At 38.5% G+C, this 21,038-nt stretch overlaps 1 protein-coding gene across 2 annotated transcripts in view; it reads left to right on the forward strand.

Annotated features, from left to right (window-relative positions):
* The first annotated feature begins 11 nt into the window (after positions 1-11).
* The window catches only part of CTPS2 (CTP synthase 2), a 71,560-nt gene continuing 50,533 nt past the window's right edge, over positions 12-21,038 (forward strand). The window contains exons 1-13 of one of the 2 annotated variants that reach the window (XM_071557321.1): positions 12-295; positions 2,273-2,470; positions 4,748-4,918; positions 5,192-5,292; positions 6,777-6,893; positions 7,584-7,667; positions 10,617-10,697; positions 13,514-13,665; positions 13,910-14,042; positions 16,018-16,106; positions 17,372-17,466; positions 18,283-18,345; positions 18,883-18,926. In XM_071557321.1, coding sequence (XP_071413422.1) covers positions 2,305-2,470; positions 4,748-4,918; positions 5,192-5,292; positions 6,777-6,893; positions 7,584-7,667; positions 10,617-10,697; positions 13,514-13,665; positions 13,910-14,042; positions 16,018-16,106; positions 17,372-17,466; positions 18,283-18,345; positions 18,883-18,926 — 1,296 coding nt within the window. In that variant the 5' untranslated portion in view covers positions 12-295; positions 2,273-2,304. Of the gene's footprint in view, positions 296-2,264; positions 2,471-4,747; positions 4,919-5,191; positions 5,293-6,776; positions 6,894-7,583; positions 7,668-10,616; positions 10,698-13,513; positions 13,666-13,909; positions 14,043-16,017; positions 16,107-17,371; positions 17,467-18,282; positions 18,346-18,882; positions 18,927-21,038 lie in introns of both variants that reach the window. The other variant, XM_071557410.1, reaches the window with a different exon arrangement.

Below are 21,038 nucleotides of genomic sequence, written 5' to 3' on the forward strand. Positions count from 1 at the left end.
GCGGGCGCGGGCGCGGGAAGGGGCGGGGGCGCGTGGAGCGGGAGCGCGCGGCACCTGTCGCGCCTATCGCGCCTATCGCGGCGGATCGCGAGGAGCCTCGTGCGGCCGGCGCTGAGCGCTGAGCGCTGCCGCGATCCGCCCCGCCCCGCCCCGGCGGGAGGCCGCGGGCTGCGCTCGAAGGCGCCTCCCCTGCGGCTGTCCCGGCACCGCCGCCGCCCTCGGGGCTCGCTGCGGCCCCGCTCGGAGCGCTCGGAGCTTGCGGTCCCTGCTCGGAGCGCCCGCCCGTGGCTCCTGCGTAAGTCGGAGGCCTTTCCCCGCTCGGGCGCGGCGCCCCGAGGCTCCCCGCGGGCCGGCATGGGCGGGAGCGGCAGCCCTGGGGATGAGGCTGGACGGAGAGATTCCTGTGCCAGTTCCCGGAGAAACGATTTGTTCAGTGGTCGCTTTCAGCTCTCCCTGCCTTATTTCCCACTCCTTTTACAAGCGACTTCCGAAACCACCCGGAGTTCTCTGGTTCTGGTTGCAAGTAAACATCGCGTTTCCTGAAGCTATTGGGAAATCGCTGTTTGTTTCCTAAAATCACAGCGAGCAAGCGGCATTTTGGTTTCTGTAAACAAGGTTTAAGAGTTCTGAGCTGGCACGTAGTCAAGATTTATACTTGTTGAAATTATGCGCCCTCTTTTCCCGAAGATAGCTTTGAAAGTGGCTTAGGTGTTTATGAAGTGTGACAAGTACATTAGCTGACTTATGAAGGGATAGTCTGAAACTGAGAGAGTAGGCTCTGAATCTTAAATTCTATGCTACTAGAAAAATGACATATTAAGTGGCAGGGAAAAATTAATTTTTTATGATCCTTTTCTCCCGATTTAAATACTTCGAATGGATGTGGTCTTCCTTTTGTCTATATTAACAAGCAAATAGTAGTTCATGAATTCCTAATATCAGGAAATTTAAGAGGATTGATAACAAGCATTGTTACATTTCTGAGCTCAGTCTCCTGAAATCCAGCCTTATTGATGCTATTTCAGTGTAATAAAAGGAAGAACTACAGTGTTTATTCACTAGCTGCTTCTTGCTACCAGCAGCTGAAGAACTGTAGTGCTTTCTTTGATTTATGCTGAATGCCATTAGATCATGAGCGGTTTGTATTGTTTCAGATGAAATGGGTCATTAAGGAGAGATTTTCTTGACCCCCGAGTTTCTGCTCTGTGGTGAGCCATGTTGTCATTGTTTAAAAATCATTCCAGAGATCAGCCTCTCCACAGCTGCCTGAATGCAGTGTGAATTCAGTCATGGATGAGGAACACACTCATCCTATTTCAGATGGGGTGGAGAAATGTAACTTGTAGCCAATGAACATTAGTGCCTTTGTTTGCCAAAATATATAAGTAATGAATTGGTAGAGGTCATGCTGGGTTTGTGGATTTGCCACCCAGCACCCCTTTCTGCACAGAACTGTAAATCAGTCAGATACCTCGACCCTGTGTGTGGATCAGCCTCTTGTGGAAGAACCTGTGTGGGACAAATAGGTGCTTAGCTTGTATGTTGGTGTATAAGCTGGGAGAGGTGAATCCTGCTTCCAGATTCCAAAATGGTCATAGGCATCCTGGCCTGTATCAAGAATAGTGTGGCCAGCAGGATGAGGGAAATGAACCTTCCCCTGTACTCAGTGCTGGTGAGGCCACACCTTGAGTATTGTGTTCAGTTCTGGGCTCTCAGTTCAGAAAAGATATTGAGGGGCTGGAGCGGGTCCAGAGAAGAGCAACGAGGCTGGTGAAGGGACTGGAGCACAAGTTCTACGGGGAGAGGCTGAGGGAGCTGGGGTTGTTTAGCCTGGAGAAGAGGAGGCTCAGGGGAGACCTTATCACTCTCTACAACTCCCTAAAAGGAAGTTGTAGCCAGGTGGGGATTGGTCTCTTCTCTCAGGCAACCAACAGTAGGACAGGAGGGTGTGGGCTTAAACTCTGCCAGGGGAAGTTTAAGTTGGGTATCAGAAATTCTTTAGAGACAGAGTGGTCAGGCATTGGAATGGCCTGCCAAGAGAGGTGGTAGATTCTCCATCCCTGGAGGTTTTTAAGATGTGACTGGATGTGGCGCTTAGTGCCATGATCAAAGTGGGATTGGATCAAGGGTTGGACTTGATCTCAGAGGTCTCTTCCAAACCTGGTGATTCTATGATTCATCATTTCTACTGAGATTCCTTGTAGCCTGAGTCTGTACTTCCCTGATGTGAATTTGCATTCATCAGTTGTACATCTTTGTTTAAGGTTTCCAGCTCAAGGTCTGTGTGCGTGTGCTGATTTTCCGATGAAGTACATCCTGGTAACTGGTGGTGTCATCTCAGGCATTGGCAAAGGGATCATCGCAAGCAGCATTGGCACCATCCTGAAATCATGTGGTCTACGTGTCACTGCAATCAAAATTGATCCCTACATAAACATAGATGCTGGAACCTTTTCACCATACGAACATGGTATGAAGACTGATGCTGTTCCCTTTTGCATAAATATTTGTATTCACAATAATGTGTTTAGTTTTATTTTTTAAAAACCAATAGTATGGTATTTATTGGTTATTTTGTAATTATTTTGCAAGTTTATTGCTTACATGTTCTCATGGGTATTATCTGTACTAATTAAAGAGACAGAAGCCTGTTTGTTGAAGGTACTATTATGACTAGATGCTTCCTTTCTGTAGAATACCATTTTATTGGGAAAATCCCAGCTGTAAGCCATGTTCAGTTAATGCTATCTTCAGTTCAACTTGATTAAAAAGAAAATTTAAATAGTGCTATAAAACTTATTTGAAACTTAAGTCCTCCACAGTTACTTACGAGTGCTGTTCTCTGAGTGTCAGAGCCTTCTAGTGTAAGTGTTTTCATGAGAGTTAGCTTAAGGTCTCATTTTAGTCAAAGAGGATCTCATCAAAAAACATCAGTGAATTTTAAAGAGCAAATTAATGGTATAATTTTAAAGTAGATGCTTAGTTTCATTGGTTAGTTCACTAGTCCACATTGATTATGTTGCTGATGATCTACAAGACTGTCTGACATGTACTTATGATGTTGATTTTTCCTTCAGCTATGTGGCTTGTTATTTGTGCATTTATTAAACACAGTGATTTTCAAAGTACTTTCAGCCAGTAGACATTTCTAACAATTTTTATTTTTTGAATTTTATTTGCTTACTCTTAGTCCAGACCAAAATTTTTAGAACTGAAGCTAAATGTGTGTATCTCCTGAAATCAAAAACAACCACTTTGCTTTTTAAGTGGAGGAAAAGCACAGCATTTCAGACCTCTCTCAAAAAGCAAAATTTAACTAATCCAGTAGTTCTGCACTTCCAGGAGCACATCTGGTGCTACTTAGGCAGTTGAGCAGGTGTTAGAACTCCTGCGATGACCTGTCACTGTGAGCATGTATGTATTCCTTCCCTGGATCAGGTGCAAGGGAGAGGGGAAACTCTGGCATCTAATTCCTTTCTTAAGAGTTTCTTACTGCATGTGTAGAAAAACTGGCTTGCTGTGTAGCCCTTGGAAGTTCACACATGCCAGAATGGTGAGCCCCTTTTGTTGGTCTTTTGACAGAAATACGATTGAGTCAAAGAATTTTAATTTAGTGATTTCCAGTTAACTGAAGTTTTTTTAACAATGTATTTTTTTTTATTCTTCCAAGGCCTGCTTAAGAGAAATGTTGGTTCCACTCTGCTTCTGTTGGCTCAAATGATGACTTATATAGAGGAGGTGCTTAGTGCCTCACAGAATCAGGCATAAATCTTCCACTGGTATACACATTGGGGTGATTTGTTCAGCTGTTCATTGAAGTGGAGTGTTGTACCATGGTGGGATATATTTTTCAGTAGTCCACATTATACCTCCAGGGGAACTGTTCAGAATTTTTTTGGTTGTTTTTTTATGGTTGTTTGGTTGGTTTTTTGTTTGATCTTGGTTTTTTATTAAATTTCTTTGACTTTTTTTTTCTGTTTTTTCAGTGTGTATGCATTAGTCCTGTAACTTGCTTAGCCATTGATTCATTGGGCAAAATATTTTACTGTATTTCTGAAGAGCTCTCCAGCCTTACCTCAAGATGTAGCACCTTTAGTTGCTTCAGAAGTTGACTAGAATCAGAATTTAGAGACTCTTTAGAAGACTAAGGAAAGTCTGAACCTGAAGGATATTTTAATTAGATTTTTCAGTGTCAGAAATAACCCTCGTTGTGGACACAGTGAGCCAAATACATGAGATGAAACAACTGAGTAAAAACAGTGATCATGTTCATCATAACTCCTGATCCAAGCTGTAATCAGTAAAATAGATACAAACAACAAGAATTTATATTGAAACACTTTGAACATGTATAATAATTCATGCTTCTAAGAACACAGTTTTTGTCTCCTACAAGTAAATTAATATTTTATTTGTTGCTGATTTATGATTCCTGGAGATTATTTTCTTCTGATGAAGAATTGTAGTGCTGTTGAAATGCTGGTTAAATATTTATAAGTGACTTAAATATTCTGGCAATATAACTTTTATTTATTTGCAAAACTGTGTATATCTGAGGGACAGACACTAGATGTAAAACAAATGACTTGGCTATTAAGTCCCACAGAATGACAATGCAGATTGAGTTGCAGTATGTGCTTCATTGATATGCTGTTGTGATCTGTCATCTGTGGTATTCCTGCTGTGTGTTTCATAATTTGTGATTATTTCATTGTTTTTCTGTCTGTTTTTACTTTCTTTTTTTCAGGTGAAGTTTTTGTATTGAATGATGGTGGAGAAGTTGACTTAGATTTGGGAAATTATGAGAGATTTTTGGACATCAATCTGTATAAAGATAACAATATCACCACTGGAAAGATATATCAGCATGTCATTAATAAAGAAAGACATGGTGATTACCTGGGAAAAACTGTTCAAGGTAATATTTTTAATGTTGTGAGATACAAGTCTGTTCAGTCTTCATGGAAGAAGTGCTCAGCTAGAACAGTCTGCTCCTTGCTGCACTGTCTTACTCCTTTTTCTCTTTCAAGAGGTTTGGGCATATTCCTGTGATATTTGGATTCTGGGCTCAAAGAAGGGAAGAATAGAGAGAAGATCGAGTAGTTTCCTCTTGACTTTCTGTTTAATTTTTCCCTTTTGCATACAAAAATTAAAGTAAGCTATGCTTGCCTTCTTTGGTTTTGTCTTATAGTTGTTCCACACATCACTGATGCAGTTCAGGAATGGGTAATGAATCAGGCAAAAGTTCCAGTGGATGATGACAGGAAAGAGCCACAAATTTGTGTAATTGAGGCAAGTATGGAACCTTTTAGGTTATATATCCACAGTGAACATAAAACATAAGTTTGCTTTCTCTTTGCTATGTACTGTAAAAACGTCATACTGAAGTTTTATGGAGAGCAGCACTATAAAGATACATTTTATATTCTTTGGTTTGTTCTGAAAGAGATAGGTATGGTCTTATCCCTGCAGCTTCCACTTGACTACATCCATTTGAATACTGCTGAAACTGAGCTGCTTAAGAGTTCATTAACTTAGAGAATTAAAGCAGTTACTGTGCTGTGAACTCTCTATTCCAAGATCCAAACATTTGACTGAAGCTTTTTACTGTTAATAGTATTGAGAAAATTTGTGTAATATTTGAAATCTCCTATGGTCTATAGGAGAGCCAGTAACATTTTAGCTTTCCATAGGACTTCAAATGTCCATCTTGTTGCTCATGGTCATATTTAAAGGTGTAGATTTAAATGTGTAAGTTGGTTTCCCATTTTCTGGTGTTGTGTTTAAGATCTTTGCTGACAACCTTGTTAATCACTTGACCTGCTGATGTTCTGCACAAGGGAACAATGAGTTTTCCCCACCTTTAGTAGGGCATTGAGACAACTGGAGGAAAGACAGTAATTACTAGTATTACTGTTAGAGCAGACAATACAGAAGAAGATTATACTTGAGAATTTGATGGGTTTGCTGCCCAAAGTGACCACTGTAATCAATAGCGTGGTAACCTTTGTGACCCAGGCAGCAGAATTGATCAGTATTTCCGATGCAGAAGAATCTGTCTTGATTCAAATATACTCACTGGTATAGCTATAAGTCTTTTTTATGATGTGCACAGTGTGTGTGTCATGTGTGAATGTAGTTACCAGGAGTTCTGAAAGCAGATGAACAGCAATGTGCCGTTCTGTCAAAAGCCACTTGGTGGCACAGGAAGATCATTCTGAAACACAAGTATATCAGACTTACGTGTTAAACTGCTTTATTCAGTGCTTAGACTACTACAGCTCTCCATGTCTTTGAAAGACATAATTTCTGTGTTTATAGGTAAGTTTTAGCATGGACTTAGTCTTGCATTTGGATTTGGGTAATAAATATTTGGTAATAAACATTTACTGATGTTGGAAAGCCATGATAATATTACAAAATGTCTGTATCTTGTTGATCACAACTGTTTCTAAACCTGACAGGAAAATCAGCACATCAGCATAACTGTTGGTTACTGGTTCACCTTTTTTGAAAGCAGTGTGAAAGTGCATGTTATTCAGTAGCTCCACACATCTCCCATGGGTGGTAGAAAGTCAATATAACAAAACTGGAAAATGGTTTAACAGAATGTGTGCAGTAGATGAGGGCTCTTTTCAGAGTATGCCTGCAAGTTTCAATTGTCAGGTTTTTTTAAGATAAAAATTTCAGAAAACATGCTAAAGTATAGAAGAGAGAGTTCTCTTTTCTTTTGTTTTCGCTTTCTGCCACTGACATATCTAAGCTTTACATTTCAGCTGGGTGGAACCATTGGAGACATTGAAGGAATGCCATTTGTTGAAGCATTTAGGCAGTTTCAGTTCAAAGCAAAAAGAGAGAACTTCTGTAATATCCATGTTAGCCTAGTGCCACAGGTAAGTTATTAGAATTAATAAAATAAGTTTTACTCTCTGTTGGGCTTGATATTTGTTTACTTGTCCTATTAACCGTTTCATGCTGAAGTCCAGTCAAGACCACTACAACTCTGTGCAGGGCTAAAAATATTTTTTATTTTAAACTCTAAATTTTACTTCACAAATGGGTTTTCTTACTAAGAAGGAGAAGGTTTGCAGAGGTTGGTAGTGATGACATTGTATAGATTAAAAGGTACTTATGACTGACTACAGCTATGGGTTAAAGGATTGATCAGCAATTGGTAGGATTAAGTCTGTGTATTTGAAAACAGAAATATTTACTACATCTGAATATTTCCACAGTTGGTCACTGGAGGCTTTTTGCTGTTTGGACATTCTTCATTTATTAGCAAAATCCAACTTTTGGAACATTCTTCTTCTACCTGAGACAATTATATTGAAACTTTTCTCTGAAAGAAAAAAAGGCAGAATAAACCTGACCTGAATTAGGGCCTTGTGGTTTCTTCACAGTATTTCTTAAAAATGACTCCACTGTTAATTACTTATGTTTCTGGCATATTGTTGCTCTGTTTGCAGATGTTTACTTACTGTAATTATTATTACCTGCAATGAGTTTTCTCTTTTAATCTGTAACTGCTCTCTTAGTAGAGGTTGGTTGCTTATTCAAGCTTTCAAAATGTGCCTTTCCAGCCTAATGCCACTGGTGAACAGAAGACAAAACCAACACAGAACAGTGTTCGAGCACTGAGAGGTCTAGGCTTGTCTCCAGATTTGGTAAGTACAGAAAATACAGATTTTTATTGATACTTCATTTAGAAATGTCCTTGCATAACCTGTGTTCAAAGAATAAGCCTTAGTCTCTGAGGAGAGACAAATTTAGAAGAAATGCAAAATATGTGCTGCACTGCTTTACTAAAGCCATAGGAAATCAAATTCACTCAAAGTTAACATAATTCAACTAAATCCTTGCATATCTTGGGAGTGTAGCTATGTTCTTCTAAAGGCATTTTTAATCAAAATAGTTCTTTGCTGCTAAAAATAATCTGAAATCTGTTTCTGACTTCTAACTTTCTCACACATTTCTCTTCATGTGTGATTAAGAAGAAGTAATGTGTATCTCCTCAAAAGGAAAAAATGATTCTTAAAAGGATAGTCACACAGCTCAATTTTGTGTTGTGCTTCTTTCTGAGTTTTTTGAGCATTGAGTGTGTTTATAACCACAAAACCAATGGATTTATAAATACGAAGTGTGAAGGATGTGCAGGATGTGCTTTAATATCAAATTGTTGTGACCTGGTAATTGTAATCATCTTGTGGAGGGAAAGACTTTTATTAATGCAATGTTGTACTCCAAGCTTCAGGGCCTAAACTGCAAAATCTTTCTTGAGGTGCTAATTGCATAGGGAAAGTTGCATGTCATTTTTGAAGGCCTTTAAGATAATTGCCAGTGCCTGACTTCTCCTTCCTGCCCCCACCAAAAATAAATTTTTTTAAAAAGCCTATTAAGTGAGTGCGTATAATAAAAGGAAGACAGACAAATATAGTCACTTTCTCACATCTTGAGTTCTTGCCTGGGGCAGTTCTGGGACTGCCAGAAGCACAAGATCTTAGTTTTTGTAACTGCTGCTGTTGACTACTAAAGCAGAAGGAAGTTGCACTCCAAACGCAGGCACCCTTTTAGAGTTCCTTGGATGCTGCTGCAAGACAGTCTTTAAATGGTGGTAGCTCTCTTGGGCAGGGGCCCGAGGCCAAGACAGCACATGGGGAAGCTCTTCCAGCCGCAGTCAGGAGGGCTTCCTCCATAAGCTGTGCTTCCAGGCTGCCTAATCTGAACTTGGCTAGTCCTGTTTGGAGTACCTGCTGCCTCACTGCCTGCTCCCAGGCTTCCCGAGGTGGCCTGCTGGGACAGCCTCAGCTGTGTGTGCAAGAACCTTTCTCTTCTCCGTGGGGTGTTCAAAGTGCCTGATTGAACATGCTGTAGGTACAGAAACATGTACTCTCTTACAGTGCTCTGTATACTGAGTATACGCTTGTCAGTGCTGCCCTGTTCAATTTGTTCCTCATCTTCTGTGTATTATGTTCCTTGAGATGCATCTCTGCCACTGTTATTGTACCGAATCTCATTATCTTCGTGCTGATTCTGGTGGTTTTGATTTCTGTGTCTGCATTGGCTTTAAATTTGAAAAATGGATAATAGTTTTATAAATGGATTGTCGTGCTCATACTATCAAGGTTTATGAATTATACCTTCAACCTTCAAACTGTACCCAATTTTTGAGCTGTGCTTAATTGAGTACAATGTACAAATTGTCTCCTAATTCTTTTTTTATTTGAATGTGCACTAAGTGGGGGAAGTTAATTAGACTTCATTAATATCAGTGTAGCTAAGCTGCATTAGCAGGCGATCACAGGTCTGCCACAAGTTTCTGTACAAAAAGGCTTAATGCATTAAGTAGTTACATTTTCTAGAAAGATGGGGAAAATAATGAACTAATCTTGTAACAGGATCATCCTACTTTCTGTTATAATTTCAGATTTCCAAATAACTTAAAGTAGTAGGCTGAGTAATCAATAAGCACATTGATAGCATTGATAGTTCTGCATTTCAAGCTAGTTGCCTAGAGTTACATATTACAAAAAAAGACCCCATCCAACAAACACCAAAACATATGGTAATTTTCTTCATTGCTTAAAAATTATCAATATTCTCTAAAGTTACTGACTTTTAAATTTATTGTTGCCTAAAATGGAGAAAAGAACTTTCCAGACAATATTAGTATGGCTGAAATAGAGAGCAGGTCCTTTAATCAAAGTGCTTTCAGGTGCAACAAAATACATAAGTGCACCATACAATGTGAGGTTTTTACAAATTGATAACACTACTTAATTATCATATCTAATGGATACTTCCAACCTGAAAATTGTCTGCCCCTGGGGCCATTCTTGGGTCTTGCCCCTTTGGAGCATTTGGAGGGTTTGGGGCGTTCTGTCTTGCTTTGACTACAACGTATCTTCCAGGTGCCTGTGTCCCATACAAGAGGTCCTTGGTAAAATCTTTTTCCTTGAAAAGAATGTTAAACAGAATTTCAAGAATGTGGCACAAACCATGAGAAGGTTTTAGTAACTGTAAACTTCTACTTCAAGTGTGAGAAACTATACAGCTATATTAAAATCTTAAGGATCTTAAGGCATCAGTATCAGCAAAATACTAGCAGAGTAATTGCACCAGAAAAAACCCCACACAATTATGAAATAGTTTTCTTATCTTTGGTGGCCTCCTTTTTGTCATGATATGGAAATTAAAAATTACGAGATGGTAAAGTACTGAAATAGTAAAACGTGCACATTATTGCTCTAAATTTAAATCTGATCTTACAAGATCACAGTATTCCTTCTGATTGGTCATATTATTCATACTTACAGAACTATTAGACTTTATAGATAAAGTATTACAGTAGTAGTTGCAAGAAAGGAGAATGTGAGGAAGCAATATTACAGAGTGTCAATGAAAGATAAATAAAAATCTGTCAGTATGGGCAGGTGACTGATTTAGTTCCGCCTTGCTAGTAGATAATTTTGAGCTATGATACATTGTAGAACTCCGGAAGAGGGGAAAGAGTATAAAAAGTATATTTGTTTGTGTTCTGCTTCCAAAGGAGATAAAGTATTAAGGATCTTCTATTGGTTTGCCAATATTTGAAATTTTTCCTTCTGTTATGACAGATAGTCTGCAGAAGTGCAAAACCTATAGAAATGGCAGTGAAGGAAAAGATTTCCATGTTTTGTCATGTGGAGCCTGAGCAGGTTAGTACTTTAATATTTTATTTGTCATTATTTAAACATGTGGGAAAGCATACAAATATTTCTATGCATTTCTGTTTTCAGCTTCTGACTGCTTCATTAATACGTAATTGTTTTTGTAATTTTTATCTTACTGTCATGTACATTGTAGCATTTTAAAAATACTGGGAGTTTGTATGTTCAGTTTTATGTCAAACAGTCATTAATAATTTAAATGCATGTTGTGTAAAAGCTAATTAGATGAATAGATTTTGTGTGCATAGTTAGTTGCTGTATACAGCTTGTAACTGCACAGTTTTCACAGCTTTGGGTGGTTATTGCCCAAAAATCATCTCAGGTGATTTTAGTAATGGATGAACCAAGTGTGGTTAAAGCTGAATGATTTGCTTATGTCCATAGATGGTCACAGCCACATCAACACTCTTATTGTGATAATATGTAATAGGCTATTTCTGCCCTTTAACATGTTTAGGACATCTACTGGTGTAGTTATATATCCTTTTATAATTCATGTGTGATTTTTGCTGTAATAGTTTGTGATTAATTGCTATTCAAATATTAATTTTGATCAATCAAATGCTCTTTCATATTTTTGATAGTGTTTTACTTTTCAGTGTAGTGGATAATACTAAAAGTATAATAGATGCAAGTAACTATGTGGTATTTAAAATATGTATCAGTGTTGACCTCTCTCTGTGCAGATGTGTAAGAAAATGCTCTTGACAGTGAGATTCCGGATGAGAATGTAGAGAACAGTGTAGCCATTGCTTCCCACCCCCTGCCCCTCTTTCCTTCCATCTTATTATCTATGCAAGACAGCACCCAATCAAGCTAGCTTCCAGAAAATCCTTCAGAAATGCCTTTGTGGTTCCTCTCCAGCTAGAGAGAGACATCTGAAAATTCAATCAAACAAAAATGGTGTGTTCTCTTCAGCCATTATGAGGCTGTGTGTAAGCACATGTATGCTCAGATCTCAGCTGTAGTTACTAGGACAGTCTAACTGGATCTTTGCCACATGCATGTCTGAATTTCCCTAAGAGCTCCCTGGCAGGGAGAGAGCTGGCTTCATGGTGCTCTTCCTTTTTTGGCAAATTTTAACCTTTTCAGGTAGAACCTCAATAGGTTTATTAGTGACAATTTTCATGAGGGTAGAGTGTTGCCCTCTTTGTTTGTGCTGTTCTGCCTAGTTCACATGTCTTTTCTTAGCACTGAATTGTGTAATATAAGTGTGTGCCTGGTGGTTAGACCAAGTGCTCTGAACTGGGATGCTGGAGGTGCCACACTGTGTTGCAGCCTTTTTCTGTACTTTTTTCCCCCATAACTATATTCATCACAGTTCTGCAAAGCTGTTCTTAAGTCCCCTGTGTGTCTCAAAATTAATGAATCACTCATCTGCATGTCTACTATTTTCCCTAGAATGATCCTGGATTTTTTGTGACATCAGTGTGTCCATGTCTCTGTTGTATTGGGAGGCTCAGAACTGTACTCAGTACTGCAGGTGTGGCCTCACCTGGGTAGAGGGGAAGGATCAGTTCCCTTGTCTGCTGGCAACAGTCTTCCTAATGCAGCCCAGGGTACCATTGGTTGGAAAATGTTCAACTTGGTCTCCACCAGAACACCCAGGTCCTTTCCTGCCAAGCTGCTTTCCAGCTGGGCAGCCCCTGGCATGTACTGGTGTCTGGAGTTGTTTCTCCCAGATGCAGGGCTTTGTATTTCCCCTGGTTGAACCTCATGAGGCTCCTGTCAGCCCATTTCTTCTGCCTGCTGGCAGAGTGACAGCACAGCCCTCTGCTCTGTCAACCACTTCTGCCACTTTGGTGTCATCTGAAAACTGGCTGAAGGTGTGCTCTGACCCATCATCTAGAATTAATAATTTAATTATTTAATATAATACATAAATATAAAAACATCAATTATTATATTTGATATAATAATATCAAATATAATAATTGATATTATATAATTGATATAATAATATCAAATATTATATAATTGACAGTATATAATAATATAATATATAATTATAATATAATAATTATAATTATAATAATATATAAAATATATAAAATGTATATAATATAATATAATATATAAAATGTATATAATATAATATAATATAATACAGGACTGGGTCAAGTACTGACCCTGCTAATTACTGGCTTTCAGCTAGATGTTGTACTGCTGATCATCACCGCCTGGGTCCAGCCACTCTCACAGTTTTCTCACTGTCTGTTCATCCTGCTGGTACATGAACAGGTATCTGTGAGGATCTTGGAGGAGATTGTGTTAAAAGCCTTCCTGAAGTGCAGGTAGATGGTATCCTCTGCTCTCTTCTTATCTGCCAGACCAGTCACTATCATAGAAGTTTATCAGGTTGATCAAGCATGACCTTCCTTGGTGAATCTGTGCTGACTACTCTTGATTATTTCCTTGTCTTTTGTGTGCCTGGAACTGGCTTTTGGGACAGTCATGACTAGTCCATGAAGACCATGTGCTGCTTTGTCTACAGTCATCCTCTAAGTGGATTTTTATTTTAATTTATTTATTTCAAGGTAATCCTCCTTCCTCTCTTGACTGTATGTACTGTCATGACAAAAGCAATGTCTTCAGCTTGTTTCAGGATAACAACAGTCTCTGTAGTCAGCATGGCTGAAACTTAGGGCAGCTAGGGATTCTTTCTTAATGTTTTATCCTTAGGGTGGTAGCTGCCGAGCTCTTCTGCTCATTTAAAAGAAATATATTTAGAAATTAGAATGTCTGTAGAATAAAAAAAGCCATGAAAAGTTTGGTTAAGTCTCTTTTATGCTTTTTCTTACTAGGTGATATTTATTCATGATGTTTCTTCTACTTACCGAGTCCCAATCCTGTTGGAGGAGCAAGGCATCATTAAGTATTTTAAACAGAGGTTAAACTTACCTATTGATGACCAGCCAAGTGATCTTCTGATGAAATGGAAGAAAATGGCTTGCAGGTATTCTGCATCCTGCTGCTTTTTCTACAAGTGTTTTAATTCAGTTTGGGTTTTACCTGTTGTGAAGTCACCAGACTGGACTGGGGTCAGTGCTGATCAACATCTGTGAATGGTCTGAGTTTAAAAGCATGGGTCAGTTTGGAAATCTTAGAAGATAATTTTGTGGGATTAAGGAAAAAGCAAAATGTTAAAATGTTTTCTTTGTGAAATTTGGTGTAGTAACCAAAAAAATTGTTTTTGTCAGGTATGAAAGGTTGCTGAAGGTGTGTTCCATAGCTCTCGTTGGCAAGTACACAAAGCTAAGTGACTGCTATGCATCTGTTTTCAAAGCTCTGGAACACTCTGCGCTGGCAATTAATTACAAGCTGGATTTAATGGTGAGGATATTTCTGACTTTTGCTTTCAGGAATACTTTGAATATACTATTGTGTAAGTCTGTGATACTTTACTGGTTTCCCATTAAGTGAGGCAGTTTTAATTCACATGAAAATCCAAAAATGAATCATGCAGATAAATACAGACAGGCCCAAGCATCTAGTTTTTAAATAAATGTTTACAGATTCAATTTTTTTTTAACTACAGTTATCTGAAGGGAACACTGAAGTTACCTGAAACTGGATCTCATGAAAAAGCAGACTTTACCTGCAAATTTGTATATACTATCAAAATTAAATTTCACTAGCTCTCATGAGAAGTGGTTTCCTGGTGGACTTGGCAGGGCTGGGTTAATGGTTGGATTCAATGATCTTAAAGATCCTTTCCAACCTTAATGATTCTATGACTAGAAAAGGGCAAATGTTGTACCAATCTTAAAAAAAAAAGCAAAAATGGCAGGTGGTCAGCCTCTCCTTGTTCCCTGGAAAGAGTATGAGCAAATACTACTAAAAGTTTTTTCTGTGTACTTGCAAAACAAGAAAGTGGAAGCAGCCATAACTGATCCCTGGAGATTTTTAGATCCTGGCTGGAAATGACCCTGAGCAACTTGTTCCAGTTTGACTTGGCTTGAGGAGAGGATTGGGCTAGAGACCTCCCATGGTCCTTTTGACCTGACCGATCCTGTCACTGTAGTGTTACTGGCAGCTGCATTGTGAGAAAATTTTTGATATGTAAAATATCTTTGCTTTTAGCAAAAAAGTGAAAGGTGCCCTGTCTGCAAACACAGTTAGCTTTGTGTGCAGCTGGTCATAAATTTTGTGGGACTTCTACATTAACAAGGATGAGAATTGATGATTGCTGAGCTCCAGTGCAGTGCTGAAATGTTAACAGACAAGGACTCTTACCATACTCTCCTGCATGTTCTAACCTCCTTTTAATTTTTTTGCTCAAAGACTCTTGTTACAATCTCGTGCTCTGAAGGAACTGCTTAATCTGAATAATGAAATGTTGATACAGCTTGAAGTGATAAATGTGCCTGATCAATATCTTTGACAAGGAAAACACAGTTAACTTAAACTGTAATTAGTTTCTCTTTCCAACCTCCAAGCATGATAAAGTGTCCTTTTATCAGATCCTATAGTAGTGTTCTAGTGTAGAATAACAATGTTTAGAAATAGTTCTAGAAGGCAACCATGTCTGGAAAACTGTCAGCAGTCTTGTCAGTGTCATTTCTCTGCACACAGGTGAGTTCTGACATTTCTGCTGATCCCATTTTTAGGGAGGATGGACTGTACAGCAGGATGTGATTAATTATGTTATTCTGAGAAAAAGACTGACAAACCCCCAAATCACGCTGTGATCTTTTGTGTCCCCAGTGCAGTCCACAGCCACCTCACGTCACTCTAGTGGTGACTCAGGAGCTGTGCTTCTTAATGGCACTAGAGATTCTAATGCAGTATTCCTAGTAGGGCATAGATAATGAGTCTGTCTCCCTTTCTACACAACGCTCCCCAGGAGTGCCTTTCTCACAGACAGTGCAGGTTTATGTTATAATAAGGTTAGATACACTGTGGCACCCAAAAGGCAGGAAAGTGAACATCCTGGCCACATCTCATTTGGCTGTCAGGATAAGGTCAGCACCACTCCTTGACTGGAGCTCTGATTGCCATAGGAAGGTAACCTGGGCATACGGTGATGTGAAGTGTTCTAGCAAGTCTGCTTACATGGAGGATGCCAAACAGGACTGTTGGCAACAGAACTTCTGAACTATGTGCAAAAAAAGGGGCATGGATTGCTACAACTAGAGCGAACACTGTATATTCAAAGCAAGTACTGGGTTTTCAGTGAAGTTGTTACAGGTTTATCAGGAAATTCACTTGAAGTACTTAATAATTTTTCTTAATGCTTGACTATGTACTGTATGCTGTTCTTTCTGTGGAAGAAAAGACCATTTCATTGCCTATTTCTCTTTATCAGTACATAGATTCAACAGAACTTGAACGTTCTACAGAAGCAGAGAACTCAGTAAAATATCACCAGGCATGGCACAAACTGTGCAAAGCAGAGTAAGTGGCGTTGGGTATTCTGTATCCCAAATGCAGACCATTATATTTATTTCATATGATGAGAAAGGCTTCAGTAAATCAAATAATTTCTCATTGCATCCAAACTTCTGTTACTTATGTAAAGGGATATATTATGTAGTTGGTGACAAGCTTCAGACGTAGCAAATGAAAGGATCAACCTATATTCTTAAACTCTGCTTTAATCTTTTTAGACAAGTTGCAGTTGTTGAGTTGTTGGGTTAGGGTTTCTGTTTTGGTTTTTTGGATAGCTGACTTTATTTACAGTGCAAGTCAGTTGTCAAAAGTTTTTCTTGGTTAACATGCAAGATAGGGAAAAAAGCTTGTAAATGGTATTGACACTTTCAGATCTCTCTGTTAAGAATCATTACCAGAATTTCAATTTGTATTTGTAAGGGCATATTTGTTTGTTGTCAAAACGCATTTAGTTTCTACATTATTACTTAGTAGATCTGAAGTTTGGGTGCTAGGATCCTAGAGCAGTGAATACCTAGGTAGTTTATTTGAGCAATATGTATTTAATTTCACTGTGAATCATGAGGTTGGTTGCAATAGTTGGGTGGTTCTCCAGGTCCCAGGGCTTAGTCCTTTACCTAGAGAAAATGTGCTCCCCTCCCTGCCCCCGACCACGTGGTCCCCAGAGAGCTCGCAAGGACCACACAGAGACCACAGAAGAGGGTGGAGAGAGTTTATTGCTACAGGTCAGGGTTTATATGGACCTTGGAGGGATCCAAAATCCACCAATAGGAAACAAAAGGGGTTTTGGGTGTGGGCCAATGGGAATCGGGTTTACATCCAGTAGCAAGGGGGTAGATAACACCATGTCGCACCTTCCCTCCAGACCCCTGGATAGCAGCTATCTCAAGGGACCCGGGGAAGGAGAAGCAGTGACTTGCAAAAAAAGACAACAGAAACCATTTTGTACATTTAAACAACATTAAAACCCTCAGTTGTTAAGGCATTAGAAGTGGCTTCTTCATTTTCTTCACAAACCCATTTCTGGCAGGACTTTTTCCATTTCAGATATTGTAAATCAATTCCTGCAGTTGGTCAGGATAGAATCAAGGTGGGTAGATGAAACAAATCTCCAGATTTAAAATTCTTTGTATTCTGAATGATCATAGAAAACAGGCCTTTCATGCATTTTGCTTGCTTAGTTGTAACCTCAAAAGCCTTCAGTTTGTATGGACATCCTCTGCAGGCTTGATTCTACATGTTGATTCTTTTATATATGGCTGTCATTACAGTGGCATTCTGGTCCCAGGAGGATTTGGAATTAGGGGAACAGAAGGCAAACTCCAAGCTATCTCCTGGGCAAGATCAAAGAAAAAACCTTTTCTTGGTAAGATAATTAGAGTCAGAAATTACTGTTTTGGAGATGTATAGCAAGTTAATTGATTTGATTAAAAAAAAATAAAATCAAACCCACACTAGGGAAGGTTCCTGTCTGAGGGAAGTGCATGTGATGTTGTGGATATTTACCATGTAAATAGTGCTCAGGGTGATTGTTATACATTAACTGTATAAGAAGTGAAAAAAAGACCATCCCTATTCCCAAGGTTTTATTTGCTATGTTCACATTTTAAATGGAGAGTTTTGCTTCTCTTTGTAATTAAATCAGTATAGTTATGCATATTAAGCAGTGTGCAGAAAACATAGGTGTCTTTGTTGGACACATTAGTTATATTAAATGATTTTTGTTGATTTACTGGTATATTTTATTGCAGTAAAGTCCTCTGGCCTATAAGCTAAGTGCCATTTGTGTAAGTGCCTCTGAAGCTTTCATTCCTGTTCCATATTTCTTACAATTTTTGAAGTGTTTGTATAGTTGCCAAAGCAAACTTTGAATCTGGGTATACCCGGGCTTTCAGCTTCTGTTTGTCTTTGTAGTAATTATTGGTAAAATAGATGGGAGGCAAAAATACAGCTTTGAAGAGGCTTAAAGCACGTAATTGTATCACATGTACTTACAGTGTGCCAAGTTTAAAGTGTGAATTTTAGGTTGAACAGCCACTTTTGATTTGGCTTTTTGTAAGTCTCTGTATATACACTGAGTACCAAGATTTCAAAGCAGTCAAGTTAAAGATAGAAGAGCACATACTTAGTCAGTCCTACTCTTTGTCCTGTTAAATTCTGGAGTTTTTGTTTTCTTTTCTAGGAGTTTGCTTGGGAATGCAGTTAGCAGTTGTGGAATTTGCAAGAAACTGTTTGAATTGGAAAGGTGAGCTCAGTATGACTATGGTTTGCTTAGAAGAAATGTATGTCTATTACTAGAGCTCTTTACAGATTGTGTTAAATACTTAGCTCTTGCAGCAAGGTTCTTTTCAGCTGTATTCCCTGTGCTACCTCTCTGTGCAAGGGAGTAGGAACTCTTTATTATGCAGTTTGCTTGAAACCTGAAAGTACAGGAGAGTGTGCTTACAGTTCTCCTCTAGGCTCTTTGTGGAGTGTGCAGCTGGTAAGGAGTAAAAAGTAAGCAGCCAAACCAGAACCATTGCAGTAGTACTGTCAAGAGTTTTAGCTCATCAATGAATGTCTTTTACTAAGAGCTGAGAGGAAAGAGTTTTGGAAAGTAGTAAAGGGAATGTGTGTGTCTGAGGTCGTATGCTTCCTGTGCTTGCCTCAGAAGTGGTGCAGGATGTGTTTAAACACATGATTGTAGCTTAAATGAGACAAGCCCTGAAATGCCACAGACCTGTTAGGAGTTTGTAGTGCATGTAGACAAATGTACTGTGTTTACTTTGAACTTGTGTTTCAGATGCAAATTCTACTGAATTCGACCCAAACACAACAAACCCTGTTGTAAGTACAGTTTTTGTCCTGAATATGTTTTGTGAACATACATCTTTTGTTAAAAAGTGAGTCATGTCTGTGTTAGTTAAGATCTATCTATCTTTGTACATGGTAGGACATGAGGTGTTTTCTGCTGTCCCTATTTAATATAGTTTAAAAAGGTATTTTCTTTTGATAGTGTCTTACCATTACCTGCTCACTTTTGTGAGTTTCCTTAGCTTTGTTTTTGTAATCTTTCCAATAGTTTCCTTGGCTGTAAACTGATGCTGGGAGTAGACAATAAAGATTAGCCTGGCTTTACTAGGGAATAAAATATAAAAGGGAGCTGAAAAGTCCAGCGCAAAGCTTTTATCAAAACATAAATTTATATAAAAAGATAAGGATTAAGTGGAAAGGGTTTGGAAAAGTCTTGTATTTCCTTTGTATAAATGACATAAGTAAGCACTACATCCCACCTCCCCACTTCCCTTTGACAGAAATTTCAATGCTGTAGATAGGGCAGGGCTCTCTGCATCATGTGCTGATGGTAGAAATGAGTGAAGTTCATCACTAAGTGAAGTTCATCATTAAGTAAAACTTAAAAATGATCAGTGAACATGAGTTTTTAGGAAAATTACAAAGAACAAAAATGTGAGAAATAAAGCAGTATCTTAGTGTAAGATGTAAACATCTGTTCTGGTGACAAATTAAGTGATTTGCTCACAGTGACCTATTTCTGTATGAACTTCCTTCAAAAGTGTTTTGTTGGGATTTGCAAGTGAAACATTTTGTTTCACATCTGCTTAGTCTGAAATATGCAAATAAGGACAGTTTTAAAGCACTTGACCTTTTTGTTAAGGTTTTTTGTTTGCAAAGGAGAGATAACCTAGTCTGAACTTTTGAAGGTAAATTAAAGACCTTCAGAGTTTCAGCGTGAGACTTGCTGCTAAAACTGGGTGATGTTTGGAGATGTCCTCAGGTGAGCAAAGGTAAACTTTGCTTTTGGCATCGAATTTGTGGCCTTGCCATTGTGTAAGAGGTTCTTCCTTCCTCTTTCTTGAATGTGTGCAAAGATATAATCTTTCACTGGAGCAGCCAATTTCATAATAGCAATGTGTTGTAAAATGTGGAAGATGTTGAAAGCCTTTTGTAAATTTTCTGAGTAGCAAGAAAGGAAAGTACAGAAGACTGGTTCTGAGCATCTTTGTTTCTAGAGCTTTTTGAGTGCCAGTGTTATATAATTGTAATTAACTGAGTGATTTGCAATTTGCATTCAAGCGTAAATAAGGTAGATATGTTAAAGAGAAAGTTATGTGGACATAAAGTTAAGAAAATAATGGAACAAATGTATGTGTCATAGAAGATTAATGTGTAGTTTACAACGGAAGCAGTATGCTTGCAGTATCTATAATGGATATTCTTTTGTTCTGAGCTTCATTAACGTTCTGGAATTGGTTATTACCACTCATATTTCAGCATCTTAATCTGATCTTTGACTTCTCAGGTTTGGAAGAGAAAGAGATATAAATCATTCCAAGGGGGAAATTTGCACTAGTAATAATTATAACTGCTAAATAATCTATTTTAGCAGAGTCTGTTTTGCGTGAAAAGCTGTTTAGATATTCTATTTAATCAATAAAAACAATTGGAAGGGAAGCACATTGGTGAAGCTTGTGAACTATCGAAATGCTGTAGATGTTTTGTTATGCCAGAAAGTTAATTTGAATGTATCAGCACTGAAAATATCTTGTGATGCCACTGTATGCTAAGGAGCAAAGCAGTGGACTTTTCTTTTGGTTCTTGCTTCTCTGGAAACTGACAAAAGTTGATATATGTAGCTTGTCAGGGGAACTTACATCCCTGCTTGATTTGCCCAGGTACTCAGAACTATATTCAGCAAAGCTGATAGTTTCTTCTAAAGTACTTAGAGAAAAACTTGTCCTCCTTTGCTTCCCTTCGTCTGCATCTATAGAAATTTGAACCTTTTTATTAGAAATAAAAACTGAGATTATCAAGTAGTCGTGTAACTCAGAATTACAGAGAATCACAGAACCATTTCGGTTGGAAAAAACCTCCAAGATGATCAAGTCCAACCTTTGACCAATCACCACCTTGTCAACCAGACCATGGCAGAGTGTCATG

Source organism: Pithys albifrons, chromosome 1 (assembly GCF_047495875.1).
Source record: "Pithys albifrons albifrons isolate INPA30051 chromosome 1, PitAlb_v1, whole genome shotgun sequence".
In the NCBI taxonomy this organism is placed as follows: Eukaryota; Metazoa; Chordata; class Aves; order Passeriformes; family Thamnophilidae; genus Pithys; species Pithys albifrons.